Genomic DNA, 21,949 nt, shown 5'->3' with positions numbered 1-21,949 from the left:
TACTTACCGTAAATTCTTTTTCTTATAGTTCCGTATTGGGAGACCCAGCTCCCTCCCTGTTGCCTGTTGGCAGTTTCTTGTTCCGCGTGTTATCACCGGCTGTTGTTGTAGACAGAGGCTCCGGTTGTTCCGGTTCTTGCTCTATCTCTACTTGTGGGTGGCTGTTCTCCTTCAGCTTTTGCACTAAACTGGCTATATTTGGTTATCCAGGGGGTGTATATGCTCAGAGGGAGGAGCTACACTTTTTTGTGTAGTACTTTGTGTGTCCTCCGGAGGCAGAAGCTATACACCCATGGTCTGGGTCTCCCAATACGGAACTATAAGAAAAAGAATTTACGGTAAGTAAACAAAATTCTCTTTTTTCTAAATAAATGCCACTCACTTTTTGGGTCTGGTGGAAAAAGAGTGAAAAGTTTCTAAGTTTGAGGCAAAATACCACAAACTTTTTGTAAATTTTTTTTACACCGGTTAATTAGTTGATAAAGTCCCCCTTGTATGTTCAGGGTGCTGCGGTCTTCAGTAGTTTGTGTATCAGTACAGCTTCATTCCTGGAGTGATTTCCCCTTTTGACAGCTCATGTGCTGTCCTCCCTATCTACGGTTTGGGGGAGCTGCCGACCCTAATACCTTGAATGCTTTTTCCATCTCTCTTTTTCTGGTCTCTGTACAACCCCTTATCTGCTGCTACCTCTATCACCGAGAGAAGGGAGGAACAGAGGGGGCCATCGGGAGCTGGGAGGGTTGTTAGGAGTGGGGAGGTTAGTCGGGAGGGCCTTATCTGGAACAGAGATGGTCGTCGGGAGTGGCTTGTTGCGAACCTAGAGATGTCCGCCGAGAGCGGGGAGTGGCTCATTGGGAGCCTAGAGGGGGGGCCATCGGGAGTGGCTCTTCGGGAGCCTAGGGAGGCTATCGGGAGTGGGGAGTGGCTTGTTGGGGGCCATTGGGAGTGGACAGGGCCATCAGGAGCAGGGAGTGGCTCGTTGGGGGCCATCGGGAGGGTTGTCAGGAGCAGGGAGGGCTGTCGGTAGCAAGGAGGGCCTTAACTGGAGCGGAGATGGTCATCAGGAGCGGAGTGCGCCATCTGGAGCGGGGAGTGGCTCGTCGGAAGCCTAGAGGGGGGCCATCGAGAGTGGCTCGTCGGGAGCCATGGGGGGCTGTCAGGGGCCATTGGGAGTGGACAGGGCCGTTGGGAGGAGGGAGTGGCTCGTTGGGGGCCTAGAGGGGCCATCGGGAGGGTTGTCAGGAGCGGGGAGGGTAGTCGGGAGCAGGGAGGACCTTGTCTGGAGCAGAGATGGTCATCGGGAGCGGAGAGTGCCATCTGGAGCGGGGAGTGGCTCATCGGGAGTGGAGAGGGCCATCGGGAGTGGCTCGTCTGGAGCCTAGGAGGGCCATCGGGAGTGCCTTGTCGGGGGCCATTAGGAGTGGACAGGGCCGTCGGGAGCAGGGAGTGGCTCGTCAGGAGCCTAGAGGGGGCCATCGGGAGTGGAGAAGGCTGTCTGGAGCAGGGAGTGGCTTGTCGCGAGCCAAGAGAGGTTCAACAGGAGAAGAGGGGGTCGCAAGGAGCAGAGGACTGACCATTCTGTGTCAGATTTTGCAGACCAGCTCCCTGGATTTCTGACTCTGGAGAGAGATAAAGGGTGAACATTTCTAACAAACTAATTAGAAAGTCGCCTAATTCTTTATTTTGGGAGTAAATGAGCAATAATAATAAAAAAAAATCATCAGTGCACGTGAACATGGCCTGCACATTTCCTTCTTGTGTTTTTAGGTACGAGCTGCAGACTATAGGAATCGCTGCCGCCAACACTTGGGGTCTTTTCCTCCTCGTCTTGCTGCTGGGGTACGGCCTGGTAGAAATCCCCCGGTCCCACTGGAACGGGGCGAAGAAAGGTTACCTGCTCATGAAGACCTACTTCAAAGCCGCCAAACTCATGACCGAAAAAGCAGATGCCGAGGAGAACCTGGAGGATGTGATGGAGGTGAGGGCGGCGCCTCACTCCCCCACCGCGCGGCGCCTCGCACCCCCACCGCGCGCAGCGGACCCTTTTTGTATTTGCCTTAATGTTTTTGTTTTGTTTTTTAAATAGGAAGTTCGCAAAGTGAACGAATGTATTAAATACAACCACCCCCTGCGGAAATGTGTGGACACCATCCTAAGGAAGGTAATGATGGCAGACTTTTCTGTTCTGCCTCTGTGCCTACAATGTAGCTTAGTGCAAGTGCGCACCATCCTCAGGTCCACTGTGGAGTCTTTGCCGCTGTTTCCGTTGTCTGGTATGACGTCGGTGCCGCAGCCAATTAGTGAGTTCAGCAGCTCGGCCATTGTAGATGAAACGCCCCCTTCAAAGAGACTGAGCTCACTGATTGGCTGCCGCCTTGTTGACGTGACATTAACACCACCGCCAATGTCGGGCAAAGGGAAAAGAAACGGAGGCTCGCCGGTGGACCTGGGGGAGGTGACTACAGCACCATTTATTTATTTATTTTTTTTAGCAAAGTGCAACCAGTGCCCAAACATTATCTGAAAGGGAACAGCCCCCTCTAAATGGTCAGGATCAGGGGTTTCTCCCATCCTGGTCAGTAGACCAAGTAACTGGGGACGCCGGTGCAGGACTTGCATGTTGTTCTCTAGAATAGGACCTAGAAATGACAAAGGGCGTATTTATTGGTGAGTATTAGGGTGTTTGTACATCACATTTAAAGCGGTTCTGATAGAAGGATTTTTGTGTACTCACCGTAAAATCTCTTTCTCTGAGTCTTCATTGGGGGACACAGGACCATGGGTTATGCTGATGTCACTAGGAGGCTGACACTAAGTAAACAGAAAAAGTTAGCTCCTCCCCAGCAGTATAACCCCTGAGCCGGAGGCGGGCTCAATCAGTTTAGTGCACAAGCAGTAGGAGGAGAATCAAACCATTCTGGATAATACAGATAAAAACCATGAATAGTAGTCGTGTGACCAGTGGCCTGGGGAAATAGCCACTGAGGTAACCGACATGTAATATATATAACAAATAACACAAGCAGGGTGGGTGCTGTGTCCCCCAATGAAGACTCAGAGAAAGAGATTTTACGGTGAGTACACAAAAATCCTTCTTTCTCTATCGTTTCATTGGGGGACACAGGACCATGGGACGTCCAAAAGCAGTCCCTGGGTGGGAAGAAAAACCATCACCGGAGATAGGAAGGTAACCACTTCCCCGTCGGGCTTGCGCCAGACTTACAAGCACCTACGTTGTTACAGGTGTGTCACTGCCACCCGCAAACCTTACTCCAAGGCTGGCCGTTGCCGAAGCTTGGGTGTGAGCCTCGTAGAAACTAGTAAAGGTATGCCGACTAGATCGGGTGGCGGCCCAGGCAACCTGGACGGTCGACCTCTGTAGTCCAATCGCCCAAGGGGTACCCCTTGCTCGGTAGACCGCGGCGGAAGTCCGCCCTTCGTGCGATAGTCTTCACATATGGAGTAATGGATCCATGTGAAAATCTGGCCCCTGGCGCCGGCATGCGCCTCTTGGGACCGGGTGGAAGGGAGGACTGGTTGTCGGTGTAACTGAAAAGGGTGTCCTGCAGACATGTAAGACTGAGGGCTCGTACCAGTTCTGGAACGAACTAGGCCCCTTTCCGGCTGAGAGAGGAGACTAGAACCGAAAACCGAATACTAAACACCTCTTCTGGAAGGAAACAGCGAGCTGCCTTGGACAGAAACGAAGAGTTCTGGCCGGAGCCTCCCCCTGTCCTGCTGGAGGCGCTGGAAAACAAAAAGGGGGGAAGAACGACAAGAGGGCTGTCCGCCCTGATGCTGTCTGTAACAACGAGATGGCCACGAGGCGCCCACCTAACAAAAAACAGGTGGAGCCGGGAGAAGAGGGGGTACGTTGAACGAACCCCTCACTGGAAAAAAGAATCCACGTTTTTAGTGAAACGATGAAAAAGCCGAGCCAGATGGACGCTTCTCAGAGCGAAGGCTCTGATTGGATGACGGAAGTGAAAGACTCCAAAAAAAACCGAAGCGAAACGGGCCGACACCTGGCCGATACAGGGAGGCGCGAGAGGGCCGCATTCGGATCTGACTGGAAGAATGCCAGCAAAAAGGAGGGAAGATGTAGTCCTCCCCACTGGGGGAGCTCCTTCCTAGTGGAAATAAATCCTGGAGGAGACTGGATTCCCGGCCCTCGACGTCGTCTGTAATCCTCTTGTCAACAGGCCTGACCGAGGCAGTACCCGGGATCCACTGGTGAGGCCGTCGAACTTGGGACCTTTGAGTCCTGGTAGAGGAGAGGGGCCCCGACACAGAGAACTTGGCGGTCGGGAAGGAGCCCCGGGGCCTCCGTGAGGAGTTGAGTAGGCTATGCGAACTATGCTCGCCTGGGTCACTCCAGAGGCATCGTTGCCATGGTCCATCCTGAGAACCCTCGAGACCATGGGAAGCTGCGGGAAGATGCAGGAGAACCTGAACAGGCCACACGACCGGTCGAGGGTGTCGTCACCTAGTCCAGAGCAGGTGGTACACTCGAAGCACTATTGACTTGAAAGTTGGAACGGGAGAACAATAAGTCCACGACTGGAGGTCTTCCCTCGTCCGTGAACTGACTGGTGACTTCCCTGTTGAGGAGCACTTTTCCTAAGGGAGATCTTTCCTACCGAAAAAATTGGCCGTCCAAAACGTCCATGCCAGGGATGGACTGCCGAGATAGCGAGTTAATGGACCCGTCCCAGGGCAAAATATTCTTGGCCTCTTCCTTTGCCATGACACTCTCTGGGTCTACCTGGTGGATGATGCACGTCACCGCTGTGGCATGGTCCGACTGGAACCTGACTGGGCAAGGCCCGACCCAGAGAAGAATTGTAGCCTTGCTAACCGGATGGCCCTGGCTTCCGGAATGTTGAAGGGGAAACAACGCTCTAGGGCTGTCCCTCGGGACCGTGCCGAGGAAAAAGTGGGGGTCGCATACCCTAGCGCGGGAGACTGGTGACGGTTGAGAATATCCTCCAGCGGAGGGAAGGGAAGCTTCTCAAGGGACGATTTCAAAGACTGGTCCGCTATGAGAAGATTGGCGGATCAACCGTGAAGACGGAACCTTCCTTGTCTCCGATCTTCAGTGTGGTCCACTGGAGAGAAAGGGATGAAATCTGGTACGTGCACCGTCGCTATCACCTGCACAGACTGCCGAGGGCTCGCATAGCCAAAACGGGAGCGGGTGGCAAGGGTACACGGAACTCTGTGCCAGGAAGGAAACCGTTCCTGCGTGAGGAGTAGCTCCCCCTGAACGGGCCCGAAAAAAAACCGTGCCTAAGGGATGATGGACCGAGCCGGGGTCTGGGAGGACTCGTTCCGGTATCTCAGCTACTCTAGTAGCGGACAGTGAATATGACGGTCTAAACCTCAAGCAAGGAACCTTGAAGGGAGAACCCTGGACCTCCCGGCCGTACTTGGGCGTAGAGAACCTAGCAGCCCTGTAGAGTAGGGTGCGCAGGGACAGAGATCCCTGTCAGCGCTCTTATAAAAAACTGGAACGGTCCACTGCCACGCAAGGCGGAAGGGCTGTTGGAGGGATAGAGGCTTCCTGACGAGAGCGGCGTGAACGGGCTGGGACCTAGTGTGAGGGGACGATCCTGATGCCTCTGGGTCGATGCAGGGAAAGGGATGAATCCTTCCCTTACGTAGACTAGGGGAGAGAAGTACTCTACCCTGACGTAGCCAAGGGGGGCCACTGAACTCGCCTATCTTCAGAGGGGCGTTCCCTAAAGTCAGAAGGGAAGTCAGTGACCTCCTAGATGCCGAATCTGCGTTCCTGATCCCGAGTCAGAGGTCTCGACGGGTGGACACACTGATGGTAGAGGCTCAGGCCGAGCGGCAGGCAGGCCCCAGGTATGTGAAGAGAGGGTACTCACTGAAGATGATAACCAGTCCTGGGACGGCATAGGTGGAACTTGGTCCGCTGCGTATGGAGTTCGCTGATTCTCTGAGGGACGCCACGTTCGGGACGAGAAACCCGTAAGAACACAGGCGGGTCGACTACAGGGTGGGGTGCCCCTTCCATTTGGAGCCCCCTTTCTAGAAGGGGTAATGACAATAAAAGGACTTACCACTGGTAAAAATCGAGGCCTGGGATTATCCGTGATGACGCAGTCACACGGCGAACTGTATTCCAATGAAACCGCAGGGGCCTGCCCTCTTCATCTCTGCAAGGTGACTGCCCCCTCTCTCCAGAGCCCTACGGGGGAATGATAATGACCAAAAAACACGACTTACCGCTGGTAAACGCCGTGTCTGGTAGATGTCTGTGGTCAACGACTCCAGTGTAGCATGGCCATACTCTCCGAAAACCCCTTTGGAGAAGGGAATAATGACAATGACATGGCTTACCGCTGGTAAACGTTGTGTCTGGTGGTTGTCTGCGAACACGCAGTAACTCGGCGAACTCTGGATGTCCCCCGAGCACATCAAGGGTCTGCTCCAAACGCCCTAAAGGAGACCTGGGTGCACGAAGAGAAGAGGGGCTGTCCGTAGCCTTACGGCTTGACTCACCGTTTCTAGTCTGCTATTCGTCCTGCGCCAAAACATCCAGGTCCTGCTCGGAGTCCAGCGGAGGTGGAAAGCCTGGGCCATCACCCGGGAGGTCGGAAGACTACCGGAGGAAGGGCAGTCTGGACCTGGGGAATAAGGTGGAAAAAACTGGGGGGCCACGAAAGACGAGACGTGGCGGGTCCGCTTCTAGCCTAGGAAAAAGGTCCCTGGTACGGGACTCGTCTCCCCGAGGGAATGGCGCCGTTCTGTGGATGGTATGACCAAGCGTCGGCGGTGGACGCAGCGCATGTGCACGAACCCGAGGGACGTCAGCGAGGGAATATCTGGCCTGAGACAGGGCATTAACCAGCCGACAGGGGCGAGATACAGGGGCGTGCGGTGCCAGGGACTGCGGTAGCTGTCAACCCCAATCTGCCATTATGTGCGGAAAATTACCATTAAGGAAAACGCAAACTTGAGGTACCGGTCCCAATAACTAAAAAACTCAGCTCTGAGAGCTCTATAGACTAACCCTATTGGGATGTGTCTGATGCAAAGCCCGAAAAAAGGTACCTGAAGGGGTTAAAAAATATAATGTACAAAACGCAAGCCCTGAGTAAAAAACCCCACTGTATTTAATAATCATGGAAGACCTGGGTCTATTTTCTCCTGATATACGGGCTGCTGCAGCGTCAGCAAACCGCATACCAGGAGTTTGACATAATCCCCTTTTTTTTTTGAACGCTGAGGAAGCTGGAGGCGGGCCCAGGAGAGCGGGAAAAAGCATCCACCGCCCCCACTGTGATGCCTGGGGCTGAGCGGAGGGCGGAGACGGAGCGCCGGCGGCCAATAGCGATGCGGCGGGGGGCGGGCCTGAGACGCCGGAGACAGGGCCGAAGCCGGGGCCTAAATTTTGAGGCAGCCGGCGCATGTGAATCTGGAGACCGCGGTTCTACCCGCGGGAGCGGCGGCGCGGCAGCTGGTACCGGCCGAGCACTGCGGGTGTGGAGAGGACTCCAGCGCCGGATGGGGACGTGGCTGGGGCGCCCGGTGAGTAGGCCCGGACTGGGGCCTAAATTTGCAACAGCCGGCGCGGGGAAAGGTAGAGCCCGACGGTCCTACCTGCGGGAGCGGCAGCGCGCAGCAATGTCCGGGCACCGGCCGAGCCCTGCCTGTGTGGACTCCAGCGCCGGATGGGGGCGAGGCCGGGGTGCTCAGTGAGTAGGCCCGGACCGGGGCCTATACCTTGTAGCCGCCAGGGAGAAGGTAGGGGGAGTGTCCTACCTGGACGGCGGCGCCGCATCTGGCAGTGTGCAGGCGTGGAGCTCTGCACCTTTGTCTGCGTGCTCCGCACACCGGAGGGCTGGCTGCGGGCCGCAGAAGAAGAATGAGGCAGGCAGGCAGGCAGGCAGGGAGGTGGACGCCGGTGGGGGCAGGGAGCCCCCTGTAGTGAAGCAGCGCTGCGGGCCCGATCATCATCCAGACGCGCTGCGAGGTCCAGTCCCTGCTGTATGCCCCTTGCACCCTTTGGGGTGATACCGCAGGGTGAATAGGGGGTGCCCCGGAAGGAATAGCCCCACATGCCAACCCGGGAGTGGTACCGTGGCATTGGACGGGGGAGAGGGCCCGACAAGTCAAGCTTCTGCGACCCAGGGGAGTGGTACCCACACGGGCTGCGAGAGCTGAGTAGAGAAAACGATACCTGCAGAAAGAAGGGAATTTTGTTTACTTACCGTAAATTCCTTTTCTTCTAGCTCCAATTGGGAGACCCAGACAGTGGGTGTATAGCTACTGCCTCTGGAGGCCGCACAAAGAACTACACTTAAAAGTGTAAGGCCCCTCCCCTTCTGGCTATACACCCTCCCGTAGGAGTACGGATTCCTCAGTTTTAGTACCAAAGCAAGAAGGAGGAAAGCCAATAACAGTTTCAAAAACAAATTCAATCCGATAACTAGATCGGAGAACTTAAGAAACAACGTGAACAACATGTGCACCCGAAAAAAACGAAACCCTAAAAACAGATAGGGCGGGTGCTGGGTCTCCCAATTGGAGCTAGAAGAAAAGGAATTTACGGTAAGTAAACAAAATTCCCTTCTTCTTTTTCGCTCCTAATTGGGAGACCCAGACAGTGGGACGTCCAAAAGCAGTCCCTGGGTGGGTAAAAAGATACCACATGAACGGGCTGTCATACAGCCTCTTCCTACAGGTGGGCCACCGCCGCCTGAAGGACCCGTCTACCTAGGCTGGCGTCTGCCGAAGCGTAGGTATGCACTTGATAGTGTTTGGTAAACGTGTGCAGACTCGACCAGGTAGCCGCCTGGCACACTTGCTGAGCCGTAGCCTGATGCCTCAACGCCCAGGACGCACCAACGGCTCTGGTAGAATGGGCCTTCAGTCCAGATGGAATCTGAAGCCCAGCAGAACGGTATGTGTGAAGAATTGGTTCCTTGATCCACCGCGCCAGGGTGGATTTGGAAGCTTGCGATCCCTTATGCTGACCAGCGACTAGGACAAAGAGCGCATCCGAACGGCGTAGAGGCGCCGTGCGAGAAATGTAAATCCTGAGTGCTCTCACCAGGTCCAACAGATGTAAACCTTTTTCAAATTGGTGAACTGGATGCGGACACAAAGATGGCAAAGTGATATCCTGATTGAGATGAAAGGAAGAAACCACCTTGGGAGAAAACTCTGGAATTGGACGCAGTACTACCTTGTCTTGGTGAAACACCAGGAAGGGAGATTTGCAAGATAACGCCGCCAGCTCGGACACTCTTCGAAGAGACGTGACCGCTACAAGAAAAACTACCTTTTGTGAAAGCCGAGAAAGGGGAACCTCTTTCAAGGGCTCGAAAGGCGGCCTTTGAAGAGCAAGGAGAACCTTGTTCAGATCCCAGGGTTCCAATGGCCGTCTGTAAGGAGGAACGATATGACAAACTCCTTGGAGAAACGTGCGTACTTTAGAAAGCTGTGCCAAGCGCTTCTGAAAGAATACGGATAACGCGGAGACTTGACCCTTAAGCGAGCTAAGGGACAAACCTTTTTCCAACCCAGACTGCAGGAAGGAAAGAAAAATTGGCAATGCAAATGGCCAGGGAGAAAACCCTTGAGCCAAGCACCACGCTAAGAATATCTTCCACGTTCTGTGATAGATCTTAGCTGAGGATGGTTTTCTAGCCTGTCTCATTGTGGCAACAACTCCCTGAGATAAACCTGAGGCCGCTAGGATCCAGGACTCAATGGCCACACAGTCAGGTTCAGGGCCGCAGAATTCTGATGGAAAAACGGCCCTTGAGACAGCAGATCTGGACGGTCTGGTAGTGCCCACGGCTGGCCTACCGTGAGATGCCACAGATCCGGGTACCACGACCTTCTTGGCCAATTTGGAGCGACGAGTATGGCTCGCTGGCAGTCGGACTTGATTTTCCGGAGAACCCTGGGTAACAATGCTAGAGGTGGGAACACATAGGGGAGTCGGAATTGCGACCAATCCTGAACCAATGCGTCTGCCGCCAGCGCTCGGTGATCGTGAGACCGTGCCATGAAAACTGGGACCTTGTTGTTGTGCCGTGACGCCATCAGATCGACGTCCGGCGACCCCCAGCGGCAACAGATCTGTTGAAACACGTCCGGGTGAAGGGACCATTCTCCTGCGTCCATGCCCTGGCGACTGAGAAAGTCCGCTTCCCAGTTTTCCACGCCTGGGATGTGAACTGCAGATATGGTGGACGCTCTGCTTTCCACCCACGTCAAAATCCGCTGGACTTCTTGAAAAGCTTGGCGACTGCGTGTTCCCCCTTGGTGGTTGATGTACGCCACCGCTGTGGAATTGTCCGACTGAATCCGAATCTGCTTGCCTTCCAGCCATTGTTGGAAGGCTCGCAGGGCAAGATAGATTGCTCTGATTTCCAGAACATTGATCTGCAAGGTGGACTCTTCCTGAGTCCACGTCCCCTGAGCCCTGTGGTGGAGAAACACCGCTCCCCACCCTGATAGGCTCGCATCTGTCGTGACCAACTGCCCAGGACGGGGGAAGGAACGACTTTCCCTGTGACAATGAGTTGGGAAGAAGCCACCAACGTAGAGAGTCCTTGGCAGTCTGAGAGAGGGAGACCGTCCTGTCGAGGGACGTCGATTTCCCATCCCATTGGCGCAGAATGTCCCATTGGAGAGGGCACAGATGAAACTGCGCGAACGGGACTGCCTCCATTGCTGCTACCATCTTTCCTAGGAAATGCATGAGGCGCCTCAGTGAGTGCGACTGGCTCTGAAGGAGAGATTGCACTCCAGTCCGTAGCGAGCACTGCTTGTCCAGTGGAAGCCTCACTATCGCTGATAGAGTATGAAACTCCATGCCAAGATAAGTCAGAGATTGGGTCGGGGTTAGATGAGACTTTGGAAAGTTGATAATCCACCCGAAAGTCTGGAGAGTGTCTAGCGCCACCTCCAGACTGTGTTGGCATGCTTCTTGAGAGGATGCCTTTATAAGCAGGTCGTCTAGATACGGGATGACCGAGTGACCCTGCGAGTGCAGAACAGCTACTACTGCTGCCATGACTTTGGTGAAGACCCGGGGGGCTGTTGCCAGACCGAAGGGTAACGCTACGAACTGTAGGTGCTCGTCGTGTATGACGAAACGTAGGAAACGCTGATGCTCTGGTGCAATCGGCACGTGGAGATACGCATCTTTGATGTCTATTGATGCTAGAAAATCTCCCTGAGACATTGAGGCTATGACGGAGCGTAGGGATTCCATCCGGAACCTCCTGACTTTTACGTGTCTGTTGAGCAACTTCAGATCCAGGACGGGACGATACGATCCGTCCTTTTTTGGGACCACAAACAGATTGGAGTAAAAACCGTGACCCTGTTCCTGAAGAGGGACGGAGGTCACCACTCCTTCCGCCTTTAGAGCGGCCACCGCCTGCCACAGAGCATCGGCTCGGTCTGGTGGTGGAGAAGTTCGGAAGAAACGAGTTGGCGGACGAGAACTGAACTCTATCCTGTACCCGTGAGATAGAATATCTCTCACCCAACGGTCTTTGACGCTTGCTAGCCAAATGTCGCCAAAGTGGGACAGCCTCCCACCGACCGCGGGCGTGGGTATCGGAGACCGCAAGTCAGGAGGACGTCGTTTTGGCAACGGTTCCTCCGGCTGGTCTTTTTGGGCGTGACTGAGACCTCCAAGAATTTGAACGTCTCTGGTCCTTTTGAGTCTTTTTTGACGAGGCGAATTGGGACCTGCCCTGTCCTCGAAAGGACCGATAACCAGACTGACCCCTCCTCTGTTGGGGCTTGTTTTGTCTGTGTTGCGGTAAGGAAGAGTCCTTACCCTTGGAGTGTTTGATGATTTCATCCAAACGCTCTCCAAACAATCGATCACGAGAAAAAGGCAAATTGGTTAAGCACTTCTTGGAATGAGAATCTGCTTTCCAATGTCTCAACCACAGAGCCCTACGCAAAACAACTGAGTTGGCTGACGCCACTGCCGTGCGGCTTGTAGCGTCCAGAACAGCATTAATCGCGTACGACGCGAATGCCGCCATTTGCGAGGTCAATGGTGCTACCTGCGGGGCAAATGCACGTGTGACTGAGTCGACTCGCGCAAGCCCGGCCGTGATAGCTTGGAGTGCCCATACGGCCGCAAAAGAAGGCGCTAATGACGCTCCAATCGCTTCATAGATGGATTTCAGCCAGAGCTCCATCTGCCTGTCAGTGGCATCTTTAAGTGCCGCTCCATCTTCAACAGCAACCAAGGATCTAGCTGCAAGCCTGGAAATTGGAGGATCCACTTTTGGACACTGGGTCCAACCCTTGACCACTTCAGAGGGAAAAGGGTAGCGTGTATCTTTAAGTCGTTTAGGAAAACGCCTTTCAGGATAAGCGTGGGGTTTCTGGATTGCGTCTCTGAAGTCAGCGTGGTCCAGAAAAGTGCTTAATGTACGCTTAGGGTATCTGAAATGGATTCTCTCGTGCTGCGAAGCTGACTCCTCTACAGGAGGAGCTGGTGGGGAAATATTCAACATCTTATTGATGTTAAATATAAGATCATTAACTATGGCGTCACCATCTGGTGTATCTAGATTGAGAGCGGTCCCAGGATCAGAATCCTGATCAGTTACGTCCGCCTCATCACCCATAGATTCATCCCGCTGGGATCCAGACCATTGAGATGAATGTGAAGGCCCGTCATAACGAGCCCGCTTAGGCTGCCCGGGGCCATCGTCCGAGTCAGAGTCTTCACCCTGAGGTGTAGATGCCCGTCCCGGAGCTAGGAGCTGAGGGGGACCAGGGGGCAATACATGCACAGTGTCCGTGGTCTGAAGTACAGGCCTAGCTCGCAATGTGTCAAGAATTTGTGACATAGTGAGAGACATTCTGTCAGCAAAAGCTGCAAACTCAGTTCCTGTCACCTGGACAGCATTCACAGGTGGTACACCCTGGGACACGTCCAGCAGAGGTCCCGACTGTGCAAGCGCCGCAGGGGCCGAGCACTGCACACAATGGGGGTCCGTGGAGCCTGCCGGTAGAAAAGTCCCACATGCGGTGCAGGAAGCATATAATGTCTGTGCTTTGGCACCCTTGCGTTTTACGGGCGACATGCTGCTGGCTCTCTGCATGTGAGAGAGTCTATAGCCAAAAGGGCGACCAGCGCTATGCAGTACAGAGTATTTGTAGCAACAAAATACTAAGAATACTACGAGCACAAGAGGGGGTGAGCCCTGAGGGCTGCTTACCGCCCGCTGAACAGCGGGTAAGAGGCTGCAAAATGCCTTGTCTGGGTCTCCCCGGCTCCCCTCTGCAGCGCAGCGTGTCTGGCAAGAATGGCTGCCGGCTTGTGTGGAGAGGGGCGGTCCGTGGGAGTTCCCAAACAAAAGTGCGGGAACAGTGTCCCCTCTGTGCTGACTGTGAGGGCTGGAGTATGTAAAAACGACTCCAGCCCTCAGCGCTGATGCACTGGCCAGCGTCCCGCCCCTCTCCTGACTGGCAGGTCTGGGGGCGGGAACGAACGAAAGCAGGCCGCAAAAGCCGGGGACTCGAGTTATCAGCGCGGCCGCCGTAAAAGCGCGGGCCGCGCTGAAGTCCCCGGCGCACTACAAGTGCCAGCCGCGCCGCTGTTCCAGCGGCCGGCGCGACCGAGTCCTAGACGTGGGCAGCGTCCCGCCCCTCTCCTGACTGGCAGGTCCGGGGGCGGGAACGAACGGAAACAGGCCGCAAAAAGCCGGGGACTGTAGTTATCAGCGCGGCCGCCGTAAAAGCGCAGGCCGCGCTGAAGTCCCCGGCGCACTACAAGTGCCAGCCGTGCCGCAGTCCCAGCGGCCGGCGCGGCCGATCCCATAAGTGTGCCTGCTTCAGCTAAGCTGAATGAGGCCATGGCACAGGCGCCGCAGCGCTGACGTCCCCCGGCGCACTACAACACCCAGCATGCTGCGGTGTGAGCGCCAAATGCACGGGGACACAGAGTACCTTAAGGAAGCAGGGCCATGTCCCTGACGTACTCCGCTCCATCCAGCATCTTCTCCAGGGGCTGTAGATGGAGCCCGGTCTCAGTGCCTGGAGACCGGTAAATCCCACTTCACCCAGAGCCCTGTAAAAAGGGATGGGGAAGGAATCAGCATGTGGGCTCCTGCCGCCGTACCCGCAATGGGTACCTCAACCTTACAAACACCTCCGACATAAGTGGGGTGAGAAGGGAGCATGCTGGGAGTCTGTATAGACCCTCTTTTCTTCCATCCGACATAGTCAGCAGCTGCTGCTGACTAAAAACAATGGAGCTATGCGTGCGTGTCTGACCTCCTTGCGCACAAAGCTAAAACTGAGGAATCCGTACTCCTACGGGAGGGTGTATAGCCAGAAGGGGAGGGGCCTTACACTTTTAAGTGTAGTTCTTTGTGCGGCCTCCAGAGGCAGTAGCTATACACCCACTGTCTGGGTCTCCCAATTAGGAGCGAAAAAGAAAAGAGAATTCCAACAGATGAGAGCGACGAGCGTCGCCGAGAGAAAAAATGAAAAAATATACGCAAAAAATCAAGTGGCTGAAGGGGGCCCAGTCGGCCCACATCAGCCTCCTACGACACTAAGCAAAAAACTGATTGAGCCCGCCTCCGGCTCAGGGGTTATACTGCTGGGGAGGAGCTAACTTTTTCTGTTTACTTAGTGTCAGCCTCCTAGTGACAGCAGCATAACCCATGGTCCTGTGTCCCCCAATGAAACGATAGAGAAATCAGATTTTCCCCCCAAAAATTGTATAAATTATTAAATGGATCTGACGAGACTCATGTGGTTTGCATGAAAATCCACCTCATTTGTTAACACTCGATCTCCACCTACCACGCCTGACAGGCAGCTCATCCGTGTCCGGCCTCACTATGGCTGCTTAAATCTCACACTGCTCAGTACAAGCTGCAGCTGTCAGGCAGGCGGAGGCCAAGGGGCTGTCGGCCTGGATGGGGGGAAGCCGAATGGCTGTCGGGCGGAGTGGGTGGGGGCCAAGGGGCTGTCAGGCTTTGTCCGGAGTGGCTGTGGCGTCGGGTGGGCTTGGGCTGTGGGTCCGGGTGGGCAGGGGACGGAGTGGGCTTTGACGCCGGGTGGGCGGGGGACGAAGTGGGCTTTGACGCCGGGTGGGCGGGGGACGGAGTGGGCTTTGACGCCGGGTGGGCGGGGGACGGAGTGGGCTTTGACGCCGGGCGGGCGGGGGACGGAGTGGGCTTTGACGCCGGGTGGGCGGGGGACGGAGTGGGCTTTGACGCCGGGTGGGCGGGGGACGGAGTGGGCTTTGACGCCGGGTGGGCGGGAGACGGAGTGGGCTTTGACGCCGGGTGGTCGGGGGATGGAGTGGGCTTTGACTGGATGAGCGCTTACTCTTTTTAACTGGACTCTTAAAATGATTTTTCTTTGTCGCTCCATTGGGAGACCCAGACAATTGGGTGTATAGCTTCTGCCTCCGGAGGCCACACAAAGTATTACACTTTAAAAAGTGTAACCCCTCCCCTCTGCTATACACCCTCCCGTGCATCACGGGCTCATCAGTTTTATGCTTTGTGTTGAAGGAGGCACACATGCACTCATGCTCCCATTTTAGCCAGCAGCAGCTGCTGATTTTATCGGATGGAAGAAAAGAGGGCCCCTCACAGGGCCCCCGGCATGCTCCCTTCTCACCCCACTGAGTCGGCGGTGTTGTTAAGGTTGAGGTACCCATTGCGGGTACACAGGCAGGAGCCACATGCCGTTTTCCTTCCCCATCCCTTAGGGGCTCTGGGAGAAGTGGGATCCTATCCGGTCATCCAGGCATGGGACCGGGCTCCCTCCGCAGCCCCTGAGGGAATCTGACGGACAGGAGACTGAGTATCATCAGGGACAGGGCCCTGCATCTACAGGTACTCTGTGTCCCCTTGGGGACGGTGCATAGAGCACCTGGACCTCAGACGCTGCAGCGACTGCAGGGATTGGTATGACGCCGGGACTACCGCGCCGACCGCGCCTGCTTGCCGGCCGCGGTTTTAACTTTAGTCCCCGGCTTTTGCGGCCTAGTGCCTTAAACTCCCGCCCCCGGCCCTGCCAGTCAGGGGGTAGGGCGGGACGGTCGGTCGGACGCCGACAGTGAGGGCTGGAGCACACTTGGCTGTCCTCCGCCCCCCTCACTATTCACTCTATGGCACAGATCCCCGCACAGGTACTCAGTGTCCCCTTAGGGACGGTGCATGCAGCACCTTGGACTTAGACTTGGCAGCGATTGCGGGGTTGGTACGGTTCTACCGCGCCGACCGTGCCTGCTGGCCGGCCGCGGTTTTCAACTTTATCCCCTGGCTTTTGCGGCCTAGTGCCTTAAACTCCCGCCTCCGGACCTGCCAGTCAGGGGGAAGGGCGGGACGGTCGGGCTGACGCCGACAGTGAGGGCTGGAGCAGACTGGGCTGTCCTCCGCCCCCCTCACTAATCATCTACGGCACAGATCCCCGCACAGGTACTCAGTGTCCCCTCGGGGACGGTGCATGGAGCACCTTGGCCTCAGACTTGGAGGCGACTGCGGGGGTAGTACGGGACTACCGCGCCTGCTGGCCGGCCGAGGTTTTTAACTTTAGCCCCCGGCTTTTGCGGCCTAGTGCCTTAAACTCCCGCCCCCGGACCTGCCAGTCAGGGGGAGGGGCGGGACGGTCGGTCTGACGCCGACAGTGAGGGCTGGAGCACACTTGGCTGTCCTCCGCCCCCCTCACTTTTCACTCCGGGACTCCAGATTCCCGCACTTTTGGGGTTACGCCCACGGCCCCCTGGAGGGGTTACACTCTTCCCCTGTAAACGCCGACAGCCATGTTTTTAAGCAGCACACACTGCTTGAGCGGTCGGTAAGCCAGGTGGCTTCTTCCCATCGGGCTGGGCCACCTAGAGTGCTGAACTGTATATATATATATATATATATATATATATAATATTGTATGCATCGTCACAGTTCGGCGGTACATACTCAGTGATCACTGTGAGCATTGCTCTGGCCATGTGGCACTCGCTCAGCGGAGCCTGGGGCACTGGTTGGACTCGGCCCGGGTAGAACCGCCGGCGTCCCCTGTCCAGACGGCAGAGACAGAGTTTGCAGCTTTTGCTGAAAAACTCTCTGGGTCACTTTCACAATCCAGGGCTCAGTCTATGGACATATGGTCTTCTAAGATACTAGAAGCTTGCAGCCCAGACCGGCCCCTTACACAGGCCCCGGGCACTGCGGGATCGCTCACAGGCCCCGCTCGGTCCGCGACGCAGCGGGCTCCTGGTCTACTTATTACGTGGGGGACTCCGGCACGGACTGCAGTCCCAGACCGGCTAAGCGGGCTTGCTTAGAATCTTCCCCGTCTTCATCAAGAGTCTCAGCTTGAGGACTCTCTAGAGGATGAGGCGGAGGTCGCAGCCCAGGACTCTGTCCGGACGTGGCTCTCAATGCTTCAGAGATGCTGTCCAGAAGCTCAGGGCTTCCCGGACAAGCGTTTTTACTAAACGCATTAATAACACACGTTATCCCTTCCCCTCTGACGTGGTTAAGGGTTGGGCTCAGTGTTCCAAGGTGGCCCTCCAGTCTCTAGACGGGCGGCTAGATCCGTAGTAGCAGTGGCTGACGGTTCAACGCTCAAGAATGCCACGGACAGGCAGATTGAGCTCCTAATGAAATCCATCTATGAAGCCATAGGCGCGTCCGTTGCCCCAGCCTTTGCAGCAGTGTGGGCACTCCAGGCTATCTCAGCTGCTCTGTCTGAGATTAATTCGGTCATGCTCTGCTCCGCAATTAGCGTCTTCGACGTCCCAGGCGTCGGTTTTTTCATCATACGCCATGAATGCTGTCCTGGACTCTGCTTGCCGTACAGCGGTAGCATCCGCCAATCCGGTGGCAGTCCGCAGGGCCATGTGGCTACGAGAATGGAAGGCAGTCTCTGCTTCCAAGAAGCTCTTGTCCGGTTTGCCATTTTCTGGCGACCGATTGTTTGGCGCACAATTGGATGAATCGATTGAGCATTCCAAAGGAATGGACTCGTGCTTACCCAGCCCATACCAAAGAGACCTTAGCACCCTCAGCTAGGTCTCCATCTCATCGTCCAACAGGCTACAGAAGAGCCAGAGAAACTCTTCTGCATGGCGATCCAGGTCAGGGGAGCGGTCTCCACATGTCCAAGACCGTTGGATGAGAGACATTCTGTCTCACGGTTACAGGATAGAGTTCAGCTCTCGTCCTCCGACTCGTTTCTTCACAACATCTCCGCCCTCCGAGCGAGCTGATGCACGTTTTCAGGCGGTGAACACTCTGACGGCAGGAGGAGTTGCGTTACCCGTTCCCCTTCAAGAACGTAGTCGCGGTTTTTACTCCAGCTTGTTCGTGGTACCAAGAAAGGACGGATCATTCCGCCCCGTTCTGGACTTCACACTGCTCAACAGACATGTGAGAACCTGACGGTTCCGGACAGAATCTCTCCGCTTTGTTATCGCCTCGATGGCACAAGGAGACTTCCTAGCATCAATCGACATCAGGGATGCTTATCTCCATGTGCCGATTGCACCAGAGCCTCAACGTTTCCTGCGTTTCGCCATCGGGGACGAACACCTTCAGTTCGGGGCACTGCCTTCGGCATGGAAACAGCCCCACGGGTCTTCACCAGGTCATGGCAGTAGTGGTGGCGGTCCTACACTCTCAGAGCCACTCGGTGATCAAAACTGAAAACTGACACCGACCCAATCTCTGACTTACCTCGGGATGGAGTTTCATACTCTCTCAGTGATAGTGAAGCTTCCGCTGCATAATCAGCGTTCACTACAGGCAGGGGTGCACTCTCTCCTTCGGGCCCAGTCACACCCCTTGAGGCGCCTCATGCACTTTCTAAGGAAGATGGTGGCAAAAAAGGGAGGCAGTTCCCTTGCGCAGTTTCGTCTGCGTCCGCTTCTATCGGACACCACAAATGTGACAGGAGGTCGACGTCCCTAGACAAGAACGTCTCTCTTTCTTTCCACTTCCTGGGCGAAGGGAAAATCCTTCCGGCCCCCAGCCGGGGCTGTGGTCACAATTGGACGCGAGTCGGTCAGGGTGGGGAGCGATCTTCCTCCACCACTCGGCTCAGAGAGCCTGGACTCTGACAGAGTCCTCCCTTCAGATCAATGTTCTGGATAAGGGCAGTGTATCTAGCCCTAAAGGCGTTCCAGCGGTGGCTGGAGGGCAGGCAGATCCGAATTCAGTCGGACATCGCCACGGCGGTTGCGTACATCAACCACCAGGGCGGCACACGCAGTCGTCAAGCCTTCCGAGAAGTTCGGCGGATTCTGCTGTGGGCGGAAGCCACAGCCTACACCATCTCCGCAGTTCACATCCCGGGCGTAGAAAACTGGGAAGCAGATTTTCTCAGTCGCCAGGGCATGAACGCAGGGGAATGGTCTCTTCACCCGGACGTGTTTCTAGAGATCTGTTGCCGCTGGGGAACGCCGGACGTCGATCTAATGGCGTCTCGGCACAACAACAAAGTCCCGGCATACATGGCTCGGTCCACGGATCACAGAGCTCTAGCGGCAGACGCGCTACTTCAGGACTGGTCGCAGTTTCGACTGCCTTATGTATTTCCTCCTCTGGCACTACTGCCCAGAGAGTTACGCAAGATCAGGTCAGACTGTCGCCGCGCCATCCTCGTCGCCCAGACTGGCCGAGGTGATCGTGGTACCCGGATCTGTGGCACCTCACGGTGGATCAACCGTGGGCACTCCCAGACCGAACCAGACTTGCTGTCTCAAGGGCCATTTCTGAATTCTGCGGCCCTAAACCTGACTGTGTGGCCATTGAGTCCTGGCTCCTAGCGTCATCAGGGATATCTCCAGACGTCATTGCCATCATGAGACAGGCCAGGAAACCAACGTCCGCCAAGATCTATCACAGGACTTGGAGGATCTTCTTATCCTGGTGCTCTGACTCAGGGTTTACTCCCTGGCCGTTTGCCTTGCCCACTTTTCTTCTTTCCTTCAATCTGGAATGGACAATGGTTTGTCTCTCGGCTCTCTCAAGGGACAAGTATCGGCGCTTTCCGTGTTTTTTTTTCAAAAGCGTCTAGCCAGGCTTCCGCAGGTCCGCACGTTCCTGCAGGGGGTTGGCCACATAGTCCCACCTTACAAGCGTCCGTTAGCACCCTCGGATCTTATCAGGGTGCTGACGACTCTTCAGAAGTCACTTTTCGAGCCGATGCGGGATCTCTCTATCTCGCCTTTCGCAAAAGGTAGCCTTCCTAGTGGCAGTCACATCACTCAAAGGAGTGTCTGAGCTAGCAGCGCGGTCAGGCTAAGCCCCCCTCCTGGTGTCTCACCAGGATAAGGTGGTTCTACGTCCGGTCCCGGACTTTCTCCCTAAGGTATCCCCGTTTCATCTCAATCAGGATATCTTCTTACTCTCTTTGGGTCCGCATCCAGTTCACCAATGTGAAAAGGATTTGCATTTATTAGATCTGGTGAGAGCACTCCGGCTCTACATTTCTCGCACGGCGCCCCTGCGCCGGCCCGATGCGCTCTTGTCTTTATCGCGGGCCAGAGTAAGGGATTTCAGGTTTTCAAGTCAACCTTGGCTCGGTGGATCAAGGAACCGATTCTTGAAGCCTACCGTTCTTTTGGGCTTCCGATTCCTGCAGGGCTGAAAGCCCATTCTACCAGAGCCGTCGGTGCTTCCTGGGCATTGCGACACCAGTCTACGGCTCAGCAGGTGTGTCAGGCGGCTACCTGGTCGAGTCTGCACACTTTCACGAAACACTATCAGGTGCATGCCGATGATTCGGCAGATGCCAGCCTAGGTAGGCGAGTCCTTCAGGCGGCAGTTGCCCACCTGTAAGAGGGGGCCGTTTTTCGGCTCTTTTTATCGAGGTATTCTTTTACCCACCCAGGGATTGCTTTTGGACATCCCAATTGTCTGGGTCTCCCAATGGAGCGACAAAGAAGAAGGGAATTTTGTTTACTTACCGTAAAGAAGGATTTTTGTGTACTCACCGTAAAATCTCTTTCTCTGAGTCTTCATTGGGGGACACAGGACCATGGGTTATGCTGCTGTCACTAGGAGGCTGACACTAAGTAGACATGAAAAGTTAGCTCCTCCCTAGCAGTATACACCCCGAGCCGGAGGCGGGCTCAGATCAGTTTGTGCAGAAGCAGTAGGAGGAGTACCCAAATCACCATACATAAAACAAAGTTACAACTAACTTAATGCAGCCGTGCGAACAGGTGGTCCATGAACATAAGACCATGAAAATGGCAGGCAAATGCAATGAAAAAAACCAAGGAACCAAGCAGGGTGGGTGCTGTGTCCCCCAATGAAGACTCAGAGAAAGAGATTTTACGGTGAGTACACAAAAATCCTTCTTTCTCTATCGTTTCATTGGGGGACACAGGACCATGGGACGTCCAAAAGCAGTCCCTGGGTGGGAATACCGAAGCACCGCCGCAGGGAAGAAAAAACCAAAAAAAAAACAACGACCTCCCCCGGCGGGCATACACTACGACTGAATGTTGTCACCCTATTACAGGTGCGCAACTGCCGCCTGCAAAACCTTTCTCCCAAAAGCCGCATCTGCCGATGCTTGAGTGTGAACTTGGTAGAATCTGGTAAAGGTGTGCAGACTAGACCAAGTGGCGGCCTTGCAGACCTGATCGGCCGACGCCTGATGCCTAATCGCCCAAGAGGCTCCCACCGCTCGGGTAGAGTGAGCCCTTACCCCCCGAGGCGGAGACTTGTCCCGAATCCGATAAGCCTCAGATATGGCGGAACGGATCCATCTGGCAATTGTGGCCTTGGATGCCGCCTCACCCCTCTTGGGGCCCGAAGGAAGGACAAACAGACCATCCGACTTACGGAACGGCGCGGTCCTGGAGATGTAGATTCTAAGGGCGCGCACTAGGTCCAGGGTGTGCAGGGACCTCTCCAAGCTGTGGGAGGGTCCAGGACAAAAGGACGGA

At 55.4% G+C, this 21,949-nt stretch overlaps 1 protein-coding gene across 1 annotated transcript in view; it reads left to right on the top strand.

Annotated features, from left to right (window-relative positions):
• Positions 1-21,949, top strand: part of LOC142256680 (G-protein coupled receptor-associated protein LMBRD2-like) — a 51,652-nt gene that overhangs the window by 18,173 nt on the left and 11,530 nt on the right. The window contains exons 6-7 of the mRNA XM_075328505.1: positions 1,768-1,978; positions 2,087-2,161. Of these exons, the coding sequence (XP_075184620.1) occupies positions 1,768-1,978; positions 2,087-2,161 (286 nt within the window). The remainder of the gene's footprint in view (positions 1-1,767; positions 1,979-2,086; positions 2,162-21,949) is intronic.

This window comes from Anomaloglossus baeobatrachus, chromosome 1 (genome assembly GCF_048569485.1).
Source record: "Anomaloglossus baeobatrachus isolate aAnoBae1 chromosome 1, aAnoBae1.hap1, whole genome shotgun sequence".
Classification (NCBI taxonomy): domain Eukaryota; kingdom Metazoa; phylum Chordata; class Amphibia; order Anura; family Aromobatidae; genus Anomaloglossus; species Anomaloglossus baeobatrachus.
The sequence above is the reverse complement of the archived record's forward strand: the minus strand, read 5'-3'. Positions and strand labels throughout refer to the sequence as shown.